Source organism: Perca flavescens, chromosome 22 (assembly GCF_004354835.1).
Source record: "Perca flavescens isolate YP-PL-M2 chromosome 22, PFLA_1.0, whole genome shotgun sequence".
Taxonomy (NCBI): Eukaryota; Metazoa; Chordata; class Actinopteri; order Perciformes; family Percidae; genus Perca; species Perca flavescens.
In genome coordinates this window covers 15,260,798-15,278,364 of record NC_041352.1, presented here as the reverse complement: position 1 = coordinate 15,278,364, position 17,567 = coordinate 15,260,798, and the positions used below count along the sequence as shown (strand labels likewise).

The 17,567-nt window shown below is 43.0% G+C and overlaps 1 protein-coding gene across 6 annotated transcripts in view; it reads right to left on the bottom strand.

The window, feature by feature from the left end:
* Positions 1–1,734: 1,734 nt before the first annotated feature.
* Positions 1,735–17,567, bottom strand: part of atp8a2 (ATPase phospholipid transporting 8A2) — a 50,197-nt gene continuing 34,364 nt past the window's right edge. For all 6 annotated transcript variants that reach the window (XM_028569568.1, XM_028569570.1, XM_028569569.1 and 3 more), the window contains 12 exons: positions 14,808–14,991; positions 13,499–13,609; positions 11,640–11,714; positions 11,165–11,287; positions 10,498–10,576; positions 10,338–10,399; positions 9,741–9,797; positions 8,136–8,243; positions 6,215–6,303; positions 5,919–6,023; positions 2,877–2,968; positions 1,735–2,456 (listed from right to left, as the gene is read on the bottom strand). In XM_028569568.1, coding sequence (XP_028425369.1) covers positions 2,362–2,456; positions 2,877–2,968; positions 5,919–6,023; positions 6,215–6,303; positions 8,136–8,243; positions 9,741–9,797; positions 10,338–10,399; positions 10,498–10,576; positions 11,165–11,287; positions 11,640–11,714; positions 13,499–13,609; positions 14,808–14,991 — 1,180 coding nt within the window. In that variant the 3' untranslated portion in view covers positions 1,735–2,361. The remainder of the gene's footprint in view (positions 2,457–2,876; positions 2,969–5,918; positions 6,024–6,214; positions 6,304–8,135; positions 8,244–9,740; positions 9,798–10,337; positions 10,400–10,497; positions 10,577–11,164; positions 11,288–11,639; positions 11,715–13,498; positions 13,610–14,807; positions 14,992–17,567) is intronic.

Genomic DNA, 17,567 nt, shown 5'->3' with positions numbered 1-17,567 from the left:
CCAAAAAAATAAACAACTTTTAAACAAAGTAGTGTTTTGTGAGCTTATGTGTTTCAGTGTTTTATCACATTCTACTGTTATAAACAACTCTAGCAATGCTTGGTTTCCATTGCCTCGCTGGATGGGTGAGATTTACATACACACACTTGGAAACTTGGTTAACAAAAAACTAATCTGTGAGGTGAATGGGTTTTGCACAAAGAACTGTCTCACATTCTTAATCCCCTTGAAACACAAACACACTCACAGTTAAGCTATAAGAAACACTAATTACACACATTCACCGACAGCTCTACCACCCACTGTGGACAGACCAAATACCTGTCACATCACCCAACTCATTGAGAGGAGGAACAATAAAGCACAACAATGGGCAGTTTCAAACTATGACAATGTGGAGGTGTAGTTTTGGCAGGCTCCTCCAAAAACTACAGTAATGTGGAAAGCGGAGTGGGTCCTAGGGGATTAGTTGAAAAGCCTAAATGGCTCTCTGGCTCCTGTTTGGCCCGATGGATTCTCCATACTGGAGCAGCTGAAGTCGGTTTGGGCTGGGCCAAATCCAGGGAGGTCGGTGGGAAAAGGGAGCTCCAGTTGGACTCCAGTGTCCAGGGGCTGTATTAATCGTCTAATGGTCTATCTTTACTGACTCTCCTGAGTTTGGGACAGATTTGATCCTGGTAATGTATGAAATAATATACATCTTATGTACAAATCAAGCCTTTTTTTTAAATCCTTTTTAAGCAAACAGGGTAAACCCGACTCTTCCTACTACCCTCTAGCCACAGTTTGACTCGTAAAAAAGCCAACTGATTAAAGGAGTAGACAGCTTACAGTCAAGAGACGGAGACATTTAGTCAGGCCATGGATTGATTAGATTTAATGATTAGGACTCAGATGGACAACCCCCATCTCCCACCCTTTCACTCTTGCATTCCTGAACCAGCGTGTCCTCAACACAGAGCACACACACAATGTACTCTACATTCAGACAAATCCCAGAGCCAGAAAAACACATGATCCATGCGAGTCTCAATCAGATCCCTTCTGTTTGGATGCCTATTAGCACTAGTTCAAGTAAAAATATTCCCTCTAAGACATGTCTCCACATATGAGTACAAAAACAGGCATTAATGAAAAGAGAGAAAACAAATTATAAACACATACACATTAATGTCCACTTTAATGTTTAAAAAAAAAAACAGTCCAGTAAAGAATGGAAGTCCAACTAAACTGAAGGAGAAAGCTTTAATGCCAGGCTCGTTGCTTCTATGTCAGCTGACGATGCTCGACAGGCGGCATCAGGAATCACAGGAGCCGTCAGAAACAACAGGAAACAAAGTGGATTTTTTAAAAACTGGCCAAGACAAGGAGATGTGCTAGAGTAAGAGAGACGTGGAGGCTGCAGAGCGGCTAGGAGATGGAGAGATAGGAAGAAATGAAGGTACAAGGAGCGATAAGCAAGAGGAAGTCCCAGTGGGGTAGGAGGGGCTGCAGCAGGGTGGTGGTCCAGTTTGGCATGAGCGTTCTGCCTCAGTGGCATCTCTGTGGTGTTTGGCAGTGAGGCTTGATGCTGTGATGGGATGGGGGGCAGATGGGGGACAGGACGGGGGGCTGTAGCTGGGGTTCAGGCTTCGTCGTACCTTAGTCTTTGCTTCCCTCCATCCCTTTTTAAGGAATTCATCAGTGCATGTGTGTGTGTGTGTGTGTGTGTGTGTGTGTGTGTGTGTGTGTGTGTGTGTGTGTGTGTGTGTGTGTGTGTGTGTGTGTGTGTGTTTATTTTTACGTCCCCTCCCCTCCCACATGGGCATGTGATGACAGACAAGCTAAACCCACCTCACGAGAGAGATTAGGGAGAACCGTGGAAGCGAACACACACGGGCCAACACACATGCACACAAACACAGGAGCGCCAATGCGTGTAAACATACCATGCACAGGCAGATACAGACGCACAGGAATGCACACACGCGCACACAAACACACGGATAAACACACAGTGGCATAAAGCAAACCCAGTCTGTGGGGTATACAGATATGAGTAACAGTCTCTGAGTTTGACTTGTCATGCCTGTGCGTGGTTATGATTGCTCATGCCTGTGCAGCTTGTTTGAGTTTGAAGAATGTTTTTTTCCATAACATCGGCCTGGTCCGTTCTCTCAAGTCAGTCAGTCCTCTATATGCGCCAGCAACGGTCACCACGCCTGACCGTTAACCCCGCCCCCGATGAGGGGTCAGGTCATAGTTCCAGTAAGGCAACAGCAGGGGTCGGTCAAGCGGCGTGAGGGTGTCACATAAGTCTGTCTCCGCTGTCGCCTTGATAACCGTTGCTACGGTGAGCAGAAGCATTGGTCAGGGGTAGGGCTAGAGGCTGGGGCGTTGGCGGGTGGTGTCGTAGGAGCGCACAACCTGGGATTGGGACACCACGCCATGCTCCTCTTGAGAGAAGGCATAGCCATCTGCAGAGTGAGAGAAGAGGAGGGAGGAACATTTTAAATGAATGTTGAAACACCTGTATGATGTATTGCTGTGCAGCACTTGACTTCAGTTTTTATTCAGTACATTGGGTGTTTGTGTGCAGACACTGCAACCATAAAGTTGAATCGAGTTTCACAATTGTGGTATTCATTACAGGCCTGTTATACTGGATTGCCTAGCTATGTACAGGGGTTTCCATTTTTCTGGTAAGTGTATGTGTTGTCTTCGTTTATGATTATTTTGGTATAATACACAATGATTGTAAAAGCTTAATATGTCTTTTTAAGACGTTTTTTCATGTGATGAGAGGGACAAGAGAAAGACTGAAACACAATTCTCTCTCTTAAGGCCTGTATTGAAGCAGGACTACGTTACAGTATGTGTTTGGAAAGGACACTCACGCGACACAGTCTGCTGCACCGAGTTTGAACGTCCTACGCTTGAAGGCGTTTTCCTAAATACTCTTGTCAGCAGATGGGCTCGTTCGTTTAGACTGCAGAGAAAGGAAAGAAAGATCAGTTACTCCACAGTGACGGCACATAGCCACTTAATAATTGGTAATTAAAGAGAGACTCTCGACTACTTACACTAAAGCACAACACCATTTCAAGCTACTGGGAAATATTTCTTAAAGTAGTGCACATATTTCTCAGTGCTTTTCTCATTTTTTTTGCTTTCAGTGGCAGGTTAAGCTGCTTTTTAAGTCAAAATATAATGTCTTCGCTACACCCAGATTTAAGGCAGTCAACCTTTAACTTCCCTGGAGCAAAACACTGAAGGATATAAGCCAAGTACATTTCTCCTTCACAGATCAACACAGAAACACACAGAGAGCAAACCAAAAGTGAAATGGATTTAAAACCAGAATAAAACCTTGGTATGAAGTGGATTGGATACTGACTGCTTCTGACATGTAATTTAACACACAAAAAGTCATAAACTGACTGCAGGGTAACAGGACATCCACAGTAAACTATTCCTCAGCCCCCCCCCCCCACAAACACTCCTCTCCTCTCCTTCTCCCCCCTTCCAAGAAGAAGACTGGATCCTCTGTTCGGAGACCACACGCCGTCACGGCTCCTCTCCTCCTGTGACCAAAAATAACTAAGCCCTTTCCAGATATTGCACACAAATGCAGGCACGCACACATACGCACACAAAACAAACGATACCTCTCTCCACTCTTATCATCATCATTACAGCCATTAAAGTCATAAAGGCAGAGGCATTGGATGTAAATACAAGGACACCGGTATTAGTGATTGCCAAATCAAAAAGTCTCTTTTTGCCAATTTTATTTGACAGAATATATTTTCTACATTTATCTGCCAATCGAGCATGAAATTCTCACAGGAGGGGTTTCCCTGGCACTTGTGATGATCAACGGAGTAGTTATGGACTAGAGCCAGCCTTCCCAAGGTTAAGATTTGGATCAGGCAGTTGGGAAATTCTTAATACTGCATGTGACTGTTGGGAACCTTCACTAGAGTGTTTGTCAAAAAAAAAAAGAGAAAAAAAAACTGAGGGGCTCTAAAGTTTGCTGAAGAAGTTTTTGGCCAACAAAAATGATGTCTGTTAGATAGATGACAGTACCGAGTGAATGATAAAAGAATAAATGGTGGCTGGACAAATAAATGAAAGGCTCATACATCAGTGCGACTAAGTTGTCCTTCTATAATGTATCTTTCTGGCTAACATCAGATTAAAAAAGGCCCAAGGATGTGCTTCGTTTGAACTTCCCTCGAGGCACTCCTGTACTCTACCTTTCCAGCCTTTTCCCATGCCTACCCCAGGACCTCCCCAGGAACTACAAATACAGATGTGCTCTTTTCCCTTTTGCTCCATTGGCTCTCTGTGCACCGCTACTTTACTTCCCTTATTCTAAATGGACAGGGCAAAAGGACTCAGTCCTGCTTTCCTGGGTTTAAAAGCAGGGTCAGTCCAGGACAGGGCCTTGAGTAGGGGTTAGGCGCAGCAGTGTGGTTACACACCTTTAAAAACATAACTCAGACCCCTCTACCTCTTTTCAAGGATCAAACTGCTCATCAGCAGCTTATCCGGGTGACTCACTCACATCTGATCCTGAAGCAGATTATTACACAACTCTTTGCAATCCCTACTAGCAAACAATGGAGGAAAAAAGTAGTCTGATCCTAAAATAAAAGTATAATTATCACCATGTCCTGCATTCAAAAATGTACTAACGAACTATATATTGTATTATTTGATTGTTTTTTTAACTTTATATGCAGTTTAGTAGTTTTCATGTTTTGGTGTTTTTTAGGATGTTTTGAATTTGATATCTGAACCTGCAAATTAACTAAAGCTGTCAAATAAATGTAGTGAAGTAAAAAAGAACAATATTTCCCTCTGAAATGTTGTGAAGTTGAAATATAAAGCAGCATAAAATGGAAAAAACTCAAGTAAAGTACAAGTACTTCTTGCCACCCACAGTCAAACCTCTACGATCCATACTGTATCTATAACTTAGAAAAATGTCTCCCAGAACTACACAATGGCACCGTTTCTAACACAGCTCTAGTGACACCACACAACTAAATCACAGAGAGAGAACAGACAAATCCAGAAGACACACCAGGTCTGTACGGCAGTTCAAATTGATCCACCTATAAAGCAATCCACAGATGGAGCAATGGAAAAAGGAGAAACATGAAAAAGATAAAACAGAGAGAGGTGTGAACTAAGTTAATGGAAAACAAGCAAAGGTCAGTCCAAAGCAGCTTGCAGTGGGGCACACAGGTCATTTGAGGTCACAGTTCACACAGTGGGACAGTGCAAACCCAGAAACTACCTCTGTGAGCATGGGACAGCTCTGGCTCTACGGGACCTCAGCCTTGGCTTCGGCCCTGTGGACGGTGCCACCGGGGAGTTAGAAATGCCATTTATTTTCACACATACAGAAACATACACTCCCCGGCCCCTTTATTAGTTACACCTATACGATCTAATGCAACTCAATACGACAGCTCTGCCACATATTCCTCCTTTATGAATGCCCAGTTTTTGTTAAAATCTTCCGAGATGTGCTAATTCACTATATGTTTATTATTGCGGCCGTAGTTCGTGGTGGTGGTTATGATGCAGTCCAGTTCAACATCCCTGCAAACTACAACCTCAGTAACAAACATTTAGTTTAATGAAAATCTCTCTGACAGTGTCAATAAAAACTATCATTATCTTTGTAAAGGTAGAATTTATGGCTGTGCTGTTGTATTGAATTGCATAAAATTTTACAGGCGTATCCAATAAGGTGGCCTCTGAGTATATTATAGTTGTATACTGAATCTGCACATGAACATAGTGTTAATATTGATAATAATGGATTATTCTTAAAAAAAATCCTAAAATAAAAGATTTTGACAAAAAAAAAATGGATATGAATGTAGGTGAGATCCCGTGATGCTTTTTAGCATCCTGTATACCTGCGGCCGCTGGCATCCCGAAGTACAGCTGCCCCTGGGTCTACGGCCCGAGCCTCCAACTCCTGCACCTCCTCTAGCAAAGACTTCCTCACAGTGCGACGTGTGCTACAAAGCAGAAATAAGCTCATCAGACCCATGAGGGAAAGTGTTTTACTTTGCATACACATGTGATTCATAATATAAAGTGTGCGTAAGTGTTGACATAGACTCAATATGGGTTATGTAAACGTCTCGGTTAAGTTAAATACTCTCTGTATGGATTTTCCATGTATTTATATTAAATGTGTTCTACTCACGCGGTCCAAGCGTAGTCTTTGAGTAAACACGCAGTAGGCACCAGGACCAGGCCCAGCCAGAAGTGCCAGCACTGCATCACCTTGCCAGCCTGCAATGACAACACACAGGCTCCATTTATTTCGCTTGAATATTAATTCAAATGGAGTATTAAGTCATTTTTCTCTGCAATGAGGCAAAAAAGGCAAAGAGAAATGTGAGACAAAGTACATTGAAAGCCATTCACAGCACAGTGAGAATAACCCCAGTGTTAGCAGCTTTCTCACAACCAGGATCTACACCACAAACTGGATTTAACACAGTATTCCCACAGCTGAAAAACAATGCTTCTATGCTAAAAAGGTAAAAATGCTAGTGAGTAACCACATACACCCCCCCCCCATCCCCCTACCGGTCTCTGCAGCTGCAAACAGCCTTGTAGACCTTTGACCCTCATCCTCAGTCTGTCTCCAGGGATTAATCATGCATCTAACCACTGTCTCAATTTGTCCGTCTGTCTCCATGCCTCTCACTCCTACACGTTTCTCCTGTGGCTCGTGCCAATCTTACCCTTTCACAACTTCCTTTCATTATTAGTGACTGTATTTTCTGGTGCTTGTCCTCGCCTGTTACTGTAAATCCCTCCATTTTCCCTTTATTACCCAATATCTCCCCCTTTAGTTATCTGCAAGAGCTCTGTGGTGTTTCGCAAGTCTTTGTCTCTAGGCGTTAACGTTTAAGTCAACAGTCACAAACACTTTATGCACCAGAACTTCCTTAACTTCTACTACTTTATTGCCTATACCATGTGTTTCCTTTGTTTGGATCCACATATATAGAGACAATTTGGTTCCCAGAGGGGGAGGAAATGGGGAAAATGAATCGGACAACCATTAGGAAATATCCTCTGCAGCACCTGGAATCACAACCAAGTCATAGATGATCCAACTGGACACAGACATACTCTACGGCTTTCTGTGTGACAAACACCTGCACACAGTTCATTTCCACAGCACTGGACACACATTATATCACATGGTCTTTATACACTCTGAGGATGGAGGAATGCTAAATGATTTTCTCTGCTTTGTTATATCCATAGAAACAGACTATTGGTCTCCACCGCTTTACAATCAACACAAATAACACATAGCTGGACACACATAGCACATCAATTCTCACATGTACAGACTTATACCCACAGTTATTCTGAGCAGAAATATACAGCTCTTTTCCATCCCCCGTCGCCCATGGACAGATGGAAATATAGATAGCGGGAGCAGGGGAAATAAGAGAGGTAATAGGGTAGTTGGGGGGTGGGGGGGATGGAGGGTTGGGGGGGGGGGGGGGGGTGGTGGGGTGGTGGTGGCTGAGTGTCTCTGACCATTCCCCAGTTAGACTGAGCAGCTGCAGAGATATTTGACCGCATTCCTGATTTCTGACACAAATTGAATTAATGGGCCAAGGGGAGTTTAGACAGCTCTATTCCCTTCCCCTTCCAAGACTCTCTACCCACTCAGTGGGGCAGCTCGCCTCACCACCACCGGATCCCCAAACTCTAAAACAAATCTCTCAATCAAGGGGGTCTCCATCTATACTCTCCTCACCCCCACTGGATCCTCATCACAAGCAGCAGCAGTCCACCCTCTTGAGTCAACACCTCCACAGAGGGCAGTAAAAAATTGGGGCTCGGGTGACACGCAGCAGGTGCAGGAAGCCTAGTGAGAGGGGCTGGCAAGGCATAAATCTCCCCCGGGGCTCCAGTAGTGCCGACGTGGAACACCCAAGAGGTGAGTCAGAAAGGCGCCATGTACTGGCAACCAAGAACAAGGGAGGGGCAGGTGATGGAGGTTGCAGAAAAGAGATGTAGAGGGTAGGGCTATTTTAACCCCCTTTCACCCTGTTACTGAAATGAGTGACATGTGTTTATGGAGAGGGACTTGCCTGGCCAAGCATGTCAGGGGCAATGGGGATGGTGGGCCACATGACAGAGTAGACAGCAAAGAAGACCATCCAGAGCGCCATGCTTCCCCATACCGCCAGGTGGGAAAACTACAACAGAGAGAGAGAGAGAGAGAGAGAGAGAGAGAGAGAGAGGGGGAGGGAAGGGGAGAGAGTGCAGGAGAGGATGGAGATTAAGAGACGGAGAAGAAGACAGCGTGAGGTCAAATAGTTTACATCCAGCTCATCCGAATATACACAACCTTTCTCTCACTCCTTCCTATATTTTCGTCCTGCTCTCTGTGATCTGCTGAAAGGGGACACTGTGTGAATTCCAGTGGGACCCTGCTTCATTACTGCCAGGCTGTTGTGTGGACAGCTGAACGGACAAAAGTGTCAGCGCCCTTCTGTCCATCCTGCCAATCTCTATAACTCTCTCCAACAGTAGAAATGAGCTAAATCGTGGCTACTGTTGTCCTAAAAAAAAAAAAAAAAAAAAAAAAAAAAAAAAGGTCTACATCCATCTCTGTTGACTTTGTTCCAAAATGTTTGAACCAAATACTTGGATTCTTACTTTTGTTTAATTATTCTTTGTTCGTATATTTCCTTGTTTAAAACATAATTAAGTTGACTGTATTTTGCTGAGGCTAAGTTTACTGTACTAGCTGTTGAATATTATTTTTGCACTATCGTAAGAAATCTGATGTTCTGTATATCTAGTATGTGGTATAATTTGATAGTGAACAGGCATTTTTAAGCTTTATTTAGACAGAGAGGAAAGAGGGAAAAGACAGAGGGGAAGACCTGCAGTTGAGGGCCCTGGGCCGGACTCAAAATCAAGTCGCTGTGCGGATTTAAAATGGTACGCACTCTACCCAGTTAGCTCTTGGGGCGATAACTTTGTGTAGTCCCGGTAAAGGATATCAGAGAAAGGGAAGCTGCCATTTATCCTTAAAATTGCAAGTTTAATGTTAAGCCATTTAGAGTGTAAAAATATATTTCTCATGACTTGAATCAAACATTCTTTGAAAGGAATGAGGACATCTGGGCTCTAGGTTGACTATGTTGAATTAAATCTGTTTCGCTCCTATATATTTACTCTTCATCTAACAGATGGGAATCTCACTGTTTTCTGGTCTGTTTTTCTCCTTTGCCGTGCAGTAACGGCATCCATTCGATCCTTGCAAGTTTCATCTGTTAAAGCATACTTTATTCAACAGTTCTTGCAGCTGCTTCACAGCACATGCCTGACTTGAATGGTTAGGAAGTGTTAATTTATGAACACTTGGACATGGAGTTTTTTTTGTAAGTTTGAAATACTGAACAGGAGCAATGGGAAAGAAATGCAGCCACGATAAAGCTGGTTGGGTGGGAGGTGTAATTGGGTGGTGTAAGCAACTGCTGTTTAGGGAACCTCAGACCTCTACCACAAGATCAAGGTACACCACATATTTTCCCATGTCTTTCCTGAATATGTAGCATTTAGACCAGATTATATGAAATCTTCATACAAATCATCACCGAGTGGACCCCCTCCTCTTAATTTATCAATGGTTGAGTAAAATACAGCACATGTGGTATGGCGCATTAGTGTGTTAATGTTTTTACCTTGGTCCAAGCGGTGGTCTCTATTCCAGCTTTCAGACATACTGTAACTACCACATACTACACACACAGGCACACACACAGGCACACAGACACACACACACACACAGGCGCGCGCGCACACACACACACACAGACACACACACACACACGAGGGAGGGCAAATAAAAAAACAGAGAAACAGGATTACTTGGCTGGCGACTGTGGAGATAATAAACATTAAATGTTATATAGTAAACTCAGCAATGTCAGTGAAAAAACTCAGGACCCCCACAGCCCCCTGTAGTCTACATACACATAACAAATAAACACCACTAAAATTCACATGGGAATGTAGGGGGTAAAATGATAGTGAGAGTGTAAAATAGACAAGTGAATATAGAGAACAGATGGATGAGTGTGGAGAAGAGACAGTCTGGCTAGACGTGACGAGATTGACTGGAGACTCATAACGTCTCTGAGGAAGCAGCATAGTGCTGGTGTGTACACAAATACTGTGCATATGCTAAATGCATGCCAAAAGACAGAAATAAAAACAGAATTATATTATATAAACAAAAAGACACATAAACACATCGAACATACAAGTAAGATGCTTACCGTGTAGACCATGTTTCCAACAAACAGGTAGTCATTTCCCTGACCGTCACTGAATGACGAGTCTGTGGGGAACACACACACATACACACACACCTAATGACAAAGGGTTACCAGCCGGAATTATGGGAATGTAGATGAGTTACTCGGGCATGTCACTTACCATGCTCTAACATTTTAAGCGGAAACCAAAAGAGAATAATTGAATGAATCAGTGCATTGATACAGTGACCCCAAAACACCTGAAAGACAGAGAGAGAGACAGACAGAAAGAGAGATAGAGGGGAGAAAAGAGTGAGAAACGTCAGTGAGTGAAAGCACATATATGCCACCACACATAAAAACATACAAAAACAGCAATTCCTCACAGTAACACACAACTTCCACTGTGCTCTTGCCATCAAAAGTGCTTTCCTGAACTGTACACATTAACACACACTCCCACACATACAGTAGGTTGGGTTGCTGGTGTACTCTAAAATGAAAGACTTCCTTATTCTGGCCCTATGAATCTTATTAGGAGTTGCCATGGAAACATCCCAGTCTCCATGCCACTCTTGTTTACTCACCAGCGTCCCAAACAAACACCAGACATCACTCGTCAATCCCACAGATGAGCCACAAGGCATGACAAGTCGAATGCAGAGTACTTAGCTTTGACTTAAGATGCAGCACATGGTGTGTGTGTGTGTGTGTGTGTGTGTGTTTGTGTGTGTGTGTGTGTGTGTGTGTGTGTGTGTGTGTGTGTGTGTGTGTGTGTGTGTGTGTGTGTGTGTGTGTGTGTGTGCGCAATATAAGTGTGTGTGCGTGTGCTTGTGGTGTGCATGTACCTTGGTGTTGAAGCCCTCAGCATTCTGGGTGATTCGGTAGAGCTGTGGGAAACGGAGCATGTTCTGCTGGCTGCACGGTCGGTCAAATATCCCCAGAGTGAATGGAGGCAGTGCAGTAAATATCTGCATCACACACAAGATGACAAAGCAGCGTGTATACACTTTGACTCGCTGGACAATCAGTGTTCATATCAGTAGTGGCATAAAAGGAACTTCATAATATTTTAAAAGTGGGGGGCTTGAAGGCATCTGCATTCAGACTTAAGTACACACAGAAAAAAACCTCTCACACACATGCATACAAATGTTTATGGCATTCAGAAAGAGCAGTGATAAGAAGACGTATGAAAAGTATAGATTGATTAGATAGGTAGAGAGCGAGAGATTTAGTAAAATAGGGAGGGGGTGAGACTTACGCAGAGAGTGGAGAAATGCAAAAGAGGGAGTTTGAGAGGGAGTGAGGGCCGGTACTCACCACGTTGTAGAGGCCTATACACCAGCGCTCAAAAAGGATCTGGCCAGAGAACCCATTCACAAAGGCAAACCAGAGCTGGGACACAAAGAGAGAGGGATGAGAGGGGATGAGAGAAACAATAGCAGAGGGTAAATCTGCTTTAGGGAGGTACTGATAGTGGAAACAGCAGGGGGAGTTAGCAAAATGTGTGCCTCTGTTTACAAAATGATATGAACACATAATATATATATATATATATATATATTTTTCCATTCATTGATTCATTCATTCATTCAGCATGGTGGCCCAATGGTTAGCACTGTGGCCTCACAGCAAGAAGGTTCTAGGTTCGAATTCAGGTCGTTCCGGGCCTTTCTGTGTGGAGTTTGCATGTTCTCCCCATGTTTGCGTTGTGCTTCAGTTTCTCCCACCATCAAAAACATGTACTAGGTTCTCCAGTCCGTGCCCTTGATCAAGGAACTGGCTCAGATCTGGAGTTGGTCCCCGGGCGCTGTGATTGGCTGCCCACTGCTCCCTTGAGGGATGGGTTAAATGCAGAGAATGAATTTTGCTACATGTATGTGTATGTGACAATAAAGTACCTTTATATAGCAAAAAATAGGAAGAGAGCAAACATTACTTCTGTACAAACTTCCTCGCAATGGGTGATTTCTGTTGGTGAATTCAAGTCAGAGATCTGGAAAATAGTACTTTTTCTTCATAAATGTCTTTGTGTAAATGTATTTTTATTACTCATTTTTGGCAACATTGTATCCTCTTCCATTAACATCTTGAAGAAAAGAAGTGAATAAGGATAGAAATAAGTGGGGTTTATAGGAATTGTGGTCATAAAGTGCTAACAACAATACTACTGATGTGAGAGGCTAAACAGATGGTGGTTCAATATGTGTCAAAGTAATGTTTCTAAAGTACAATAGTTCATCTGGCAATGTTGCAATAATGTTTAAATATAAAATATGCAATTATAGTAGTTGCACTTCCTGTAGCTCCATTAAGTCTTCTGGCAGGAAGTTTTAAATGCATTCCTCATTCAGGTTGTGGCTGTCTCTGAAACCACTTTCTGATTTTATAGAACTTAATTTACTGAAAACACAGTGTCTAAATATGACTCTGGTCCAGGGGAAACCTTTATTAACGCCTTCATGCACTCAGGGCAGACATAGGCTGATCTGAAGGGCAGATAGAGAAGATGTTTTGGGCCACTGGTGGGAGTTGTGGCATTCCTGGGGCATACAGCCTAGGGTGGAGCGAGCACGCGTGCACGCACGCACACACACACACACACACACACACACACCTATACACACATACACAGGCACAGAGTGGTGGTGTGAGTGGGACAGTAGTCTTCCATAAGGACCTGCACCTGCTGGCATCCTTAATGTGAGACAGAGGGGTGAGCAGGGGGTAGAGCACAGCTGACACATACCCCTCATAACAGGCAGGCCAGGGCCACGGTGTGCCCCTTCATCACACACACACACACACACACACACACACACACACACACACACACACACACACACACACACACACACACACACACACACACACACACACACACACACACACACACACACACCGCTGTCGACCCTTGGAGCCAAGGTCTTGTCACTGCTGATCTAAACACACGTTTTTTTTTCTGTGTGTGTGCAAAAGAGACAGAAAGCAGACACCAGAAGGGTACCTCTTCCATCACTGTCAGCCATGTCAACAAACAGCTGCAAAATGTCTCTGTTAATGTGTGTGTGTGTGTGTGTGTGTGTGTGTGTGTGTGTGTGTGTGTGTGTGTGTGTGTGTGTGTGTGTGTGTGTGTGTGTGTGTGTGTAACAGAGAGGGTGTGGTGGTGAAGCTCCTACCTCTATAATGTAGAGGACCACATTCTTATAGAAACAGTAGAGGATGCACTTGGTGACCCGGTTGTAGCTCCACGCCCCGTGGACCAATAGCAGCTTCTCTAGGTAGGAGAACTACCAATCAGGGAAAAAGAGAGGAGAGAGAGATTCATTACTATAATTAAAATAAAGAAGAGAGTTAAAAAAGAAAATCTGAGATAGAAAGGGAACAGAGAGAATATTAAGAATGTGACTGGGAGACAAGAAAGAGGCGGCCCACTGATACAGAGAAGTTGTGCAAGATGCCCAAAGGCTGAAAGATAAACAACACAAACAGTGAAAGTGACAGAATGCGTTTGTGTGAGACAGAGACAGAAAAGATAAGACTCCTCAGTAATTAGGAGAACCCTCTGGCTCATTTCATCCAGTTCACGTTTGCATTAAGTTGTAACTACGGGTCACAAAGATAATGGTAACTAGAGTTGAAAATAACAAATATTTACTTTTCAATTAATCTTTCAATAATTTATCTGTAAAATTATTATTTTGTTTGTTGTATAGTATGGTAGTTTAGTCCGTCAGAAAATGTCAGAAAGTAGTGAAAAATCACAATATCCCAGAGTGACATCTTCAAACAACTTGTTTTGTCTGACCAACCAATCCTAAGATATTTAATTCACAAGGGAATGTCTGATATTCTTCATTAATAAATTATTAAACAACCATCAGAATTTCAATTAATTTCCTGTCAAATTAAATAATCAACTAATCTTCTCAGCACTAATGGGAGCTTTTTAGCTGTCCTGTTGGACAATCTTTTTATTTAAATAAATTGAGAAATGTGGGGAAAAGGGGATAATAAGCTAAAGCTAAACACATTTCTTCTAAATGATTACTCTTTTCAAGTGATTCGTGTTTAAATTTTAACATCAAATATTTTTTACATTAAAAACAATGCAATACAATACAAAATACAATTAACCCACTTTCTGACACTTTCAATTTTTTTGTGGACTTTCTGGACTTCTTTGTTTTGTTGTAAGAATAGAAACACTTGTTATGAGCTGTTTGCATTGATTACATGATACTGAGTGACCTCTGTAAGTAAATTCTCATTCCAGTTGTCCCCCTCCAGGGAGGTCAAAGATCAGGATCTGCTGAATAGTGAGCAGGTAAGAATTCAGTGCCTTGCCTTAAGACACTTGAGCAGAGTGGACAACCAAGCATGAATCCATTATCTACGTTCATATAAAGCCTGTAACATATCTGTATGACCCTAACCAAGCATGAACGACCGTCTTCTGCATGTCTCCATGCTATGTCTGCATCCTACCTGTGCTATGGAGTAGTCAGAAGAGTTGGTGGCCTGCATGCCCTCATTGCCACTGATTCCCACTCCAACATGAGCCGTCTGAATCATGCCCACATCATTGGCACCGTCGCCTATCGCCAGTGTGATAGCCTTAACGTATTTCTTCACCATATCCACAATCTCAGACTTCTGCAGCGGAGACACTCTGCAGAAACAACAGGAAGAGATAGCCAGAGATGGTTGGTTTATGTGTACACAGCTGTTCTGGGAAAGATAAAAGAATACTGTGAGAATGAAAGAAAAGAAAAAATACATTTTGAGATGGAGGGGAAATAAACAAAGATGCTTGCAATTAGGAAAGAATAAAGGCTGAAAACCTAGGAGTGGGAAACCGTTGAAGGGGAAGAGAAAAATCGACACACACGCACGCACGCACGCACGCACGCACATGTATGTGTAGGTTTATAGCGGTGTGTATTTATGCACATCTGCATACATGTGAGTGCCTCAGAGTGTGTGTGTGTGTGTGTGTGTGTGTGTGTGTGTGTGTGTGTGTGTTTTGTGTGTTCAGAGAGCTTCCAGTGGTACTCCACCCTCTTGACCTGTATCACTGATCCTTCTGTCCATAACCAGTTCTGTCTCTTCAGTGACAATGAAGGACCCAGGGAAGGGAGGCTCGATTACGGACGTTTCCCTCGGGGCCACTGAGAGACGATAGTGAGGCGTTATGCTGCATTTGCTGAAGTACTGTGGATATTCTTTCATTTTATGGTGCCATGTGTAACACCTGCAGACAAATGAGAAAACAGCTCCAACCGATGCCCTCTGTTGTACTGGTTTTCTAGTTTGGCTTTACTAAAGAGGTTTTGGAAGTGTTTTTCCCCCCCCCATCAATCCTTAATTTCTTCCACCATTCTTTTCTAAGCATGTTAAGGTCTTATCATCCATGTTGGTTTCAAAACTGATTCAAAGTTCATTCTTGACTTTGGAAACAGTACCACAAGGTCCATTTAGTATCTATTCTGGAGGTTTTGATCGGCTCAAGGTCTTCGTTTTGTGAAGCAGTGACGAGAGAAGAAGGGTTTCTTTTTTGCCAAGCTATTAAGACATTTATACAATCCTGCTTCTCATGTGCATTTTTAGTTGAAAAGTTATATTAGTTAAAAGTTCAGCTTTGGATAATAGTTTTAGGGAGATGTATCAGGAAATTTGTCCTCATCTCGGCTTTTAAAACATGCTTTGTATGAGGAGGCGTTCCTACTGCCTGTCATTCACATGCACACAGCTTAAGTGAGTCTTGTTCTTACTACCTGCAACCTGTACTGTGAAAAAAAATATATCTACAAAGGAAGAGAGACATGGGAGAAAACCGATACTGGGACTGGGATTAAATTTAGTTTAAACAAAGTAAGTTATGTTTCCCACAGTACAAGACTTGCAAGTGTAGGGGCACATGCACAGTATGAGACCTTTTTTTTTTTTTTTTTTACCATAAGATGAAATATTTGTGTTTGATATAAAACGTGGTGTCTATTAGTTAGTTACAGTAGGCCATTTGTCTAGTGGCTGCATTACAAGAGACTAACCCAAATCCAGATATTAAATATTTACATTACATTTCCCTGATTATAGTAATTACCTGAGCCTCAGTGATGAATTAGGTGAAAGTAATTTGACTATCAACACCGGGCTATTGTGTGGACAATACTTCAAACTGTTCCTAGAAAGAGGAGGAGTCACTTTCAAAATGACGGTTTCTCTGCGTGTCAAGTACAGCTCTAACTCTTAAGTCTTCCATCAAAACCCCACTGTGTACGTCAGTGCTCGGATAATGATATTACAAAATCTAATTATGTGCAGCTGCATGAGCCGTCACATGCAAACAGAATGCAGCATGATGCTTTGATGAAGATATGACTAAATGAAATTATGAGCAGATGTATGACCCTTCACACACACATCCGGCTGGAGCCCACAGGTCATAAAGATGGTCTATCTCCTATGAATACGTAAGAAGGATCAAGTCCCGGTCAAGCTGAAATCACAGAGCTGGGTGGTCTGCTTAGTATTCATACATAGGCATGTGCAAAGACAGAAACACACACACCACAGATGAAAACCTTAGAGAGTCTTGGCCTCTGTAGTCGTTGCAGAAGGATGGGATCAACCTCTGCTCTTTGTGTTTCCCTATTCTGCGTCTGAAGTGTGTGTGTGTCTGCCAGTGCGTCTCTTGGCCTCTGACCACAAATCTCTCTTTATCGCTCTCTCTCTCTCTCTCTCTCGCTTACTCTACCTTTCCTCTAAACACTGCTGACAGTGTCTGGATTTGTGTAAAGTGGCGTTGGAGGAGATGAAAGGCTCCCAGTGCTCTTCGTGGTGGAACTAAGCAGAAAATAAGCAGCCGCTAAGTCCTCCTATAAACAAATGCACAGTGAAGTCAGGAAGCCATGCATACTAGTGCACCCGCCCCTGAGAGAGAGAGAGAGAGAGAGACACAGACACACACACACACACACACACACACACACACACACACACACACACACACACACACACACACACACACACACACACACACACACACACACACACACACACACACACACACACACACACACACACACACACAGATACTTGAAAGTCTTAAAAGTCAAAGCTACAGCTCAGCTCATTATGTACAGGCACCTTATTAACAGTTTTGTGCCACACTCACAACAGGAATTGCCTACAGCAGTGGCTCCCAACATGCGGGTCGGGACCTCCCAAGGCATTGTGAGATTC